The sequence below is a fragment of the Bidens hawaiensis genome, unplaced genomic scaffold (assembly GCF_021521415.1).
Source record: "Bidens hawaiensis isolate Kalapana, Puna unplaced genomic scaffold, B.hawaiensis_p1.1 tig00071205_1, whole genome shotgun sequence".
Taxonomy (NCBI): Eukaryota; Viridiplantae; Streptophyta; class Magnoliopsida; order Asterales; family Asteraceae; genus Bidens; species Bidens hawaiensis.
The window spans coordinates 35570-36633 of NW_027502462.1; the positions used below are offsets into that span (position 1 = coordinate 35570).

At 29.8% G+C, this 1064-nt stretch overlaps 1 protein-coding gene across 1 annotated transcript; it reads right to left on the minus strand.

Moving 5' to 3' along the window:
- Positions 1 to 200: 200 nt before the first annotated feature.
- LOC143605761 (cysteine proteinase inhibitor 5-like) lies at positions 201 to 587 on the minus strand. The gene has a single exon (XM_077081754.1). The coding sequence runs from the start codon at positions 585 to 587 to the stop codon at positions 201 to 203; it is 387 nt and encodes a 128-aa protein (XP_076937869.1).
- Positions 588 to 1064: the final 477 nt, after the last annotated feature.

The following is a 1064-nucleotide window of genomic DNA, read 5'->3' on the forward strand; positions in this document are numbered from 1 at the left end:
TACAAAATTTATAAGATTTAGAATGTGAATACTCACCGGATTAAAACGTATATCCAAAGTGATGTCCGTTATTTGCTTTCATTTCACACGACATTAAAAAAACCTACTTGAATTTTCAAGATACCAAAAAAGACATGTGATTTATCATATAAAATTCTCTCGATATCTTTATAATTCATACAACTCAACTTGTCTAACACCTAAACAGGTCCTCTAAATGAAACAAGATGCATAAAATCTTGAAACTGCCTATCGGAAACAATAGCTACATAGTTCCTTGGTTCATTATCATCATCCGTATTACCATCGTCTCTGGCTGCGATTGTTAGATTGTAATCTGTTCCAGTTCGTGATTTCATCTCACCATACACCAACTCGTCGAAGAAAAGTCGACTTTTGGCCTCAAAGTTTTGTCTTGCTACCGCAAACTTCCCGACATCCACCACCTTTGTGTCACTCAAATTCTTGATGGGCCTCCAATCAGAGACAAGTGATTCGCCTTCCGAAGCAAGTGAGATCTTCAAGAAAATGGAATCCGGTAATAAGATGATGATTATAAAGAGCAGAAAGTGAAAATTTGTAGGCATTTTAAAAGTGAGAAAAGTAGGAATGAAAAAGTGAAGGATGAAGGATTGTGGGAATTTATATTACTAAGTTCACATGAAAAAACATGTGACATGTAAGTTACCATGATAAAATTAATTTATTTCATTATCTTGTTTGTTACTTTTTTTAAACATATTTTATTTATCAATCTAGGATAATTTTTAAATAATTAGTGTAGTGGTATTCAACATGGAAAAAAACTAAAAATAAAGCAGATTAAAAAAGGAAAAAAAAATAAAGAAAAGAAAAGAACTCAAAATAAAGTAAATGGATTCTCCTCAACTAAAACTGTAATTAAAAACTTAATCAATAAAAATATTAATAAAATAACATAAATAAAATAATAAACATAAAAAAGATGGTTATAAATAAAACATGTAAGGCCTCGAACCTGAACACCTTACGTAATGTTAAATTTAATAATAAATACAGTCAAATAATAAGAGTGACTTAAAACT

Excerpts from the sequence above, each read along its gene's own strand:
- LOC143605761 (XM_077081754.1), bottom strand. The coding sequence starts at position 587 with ATGCCTACAAATTTTCACTTTCTGCTCTTTATAATCATCATCTTATTA.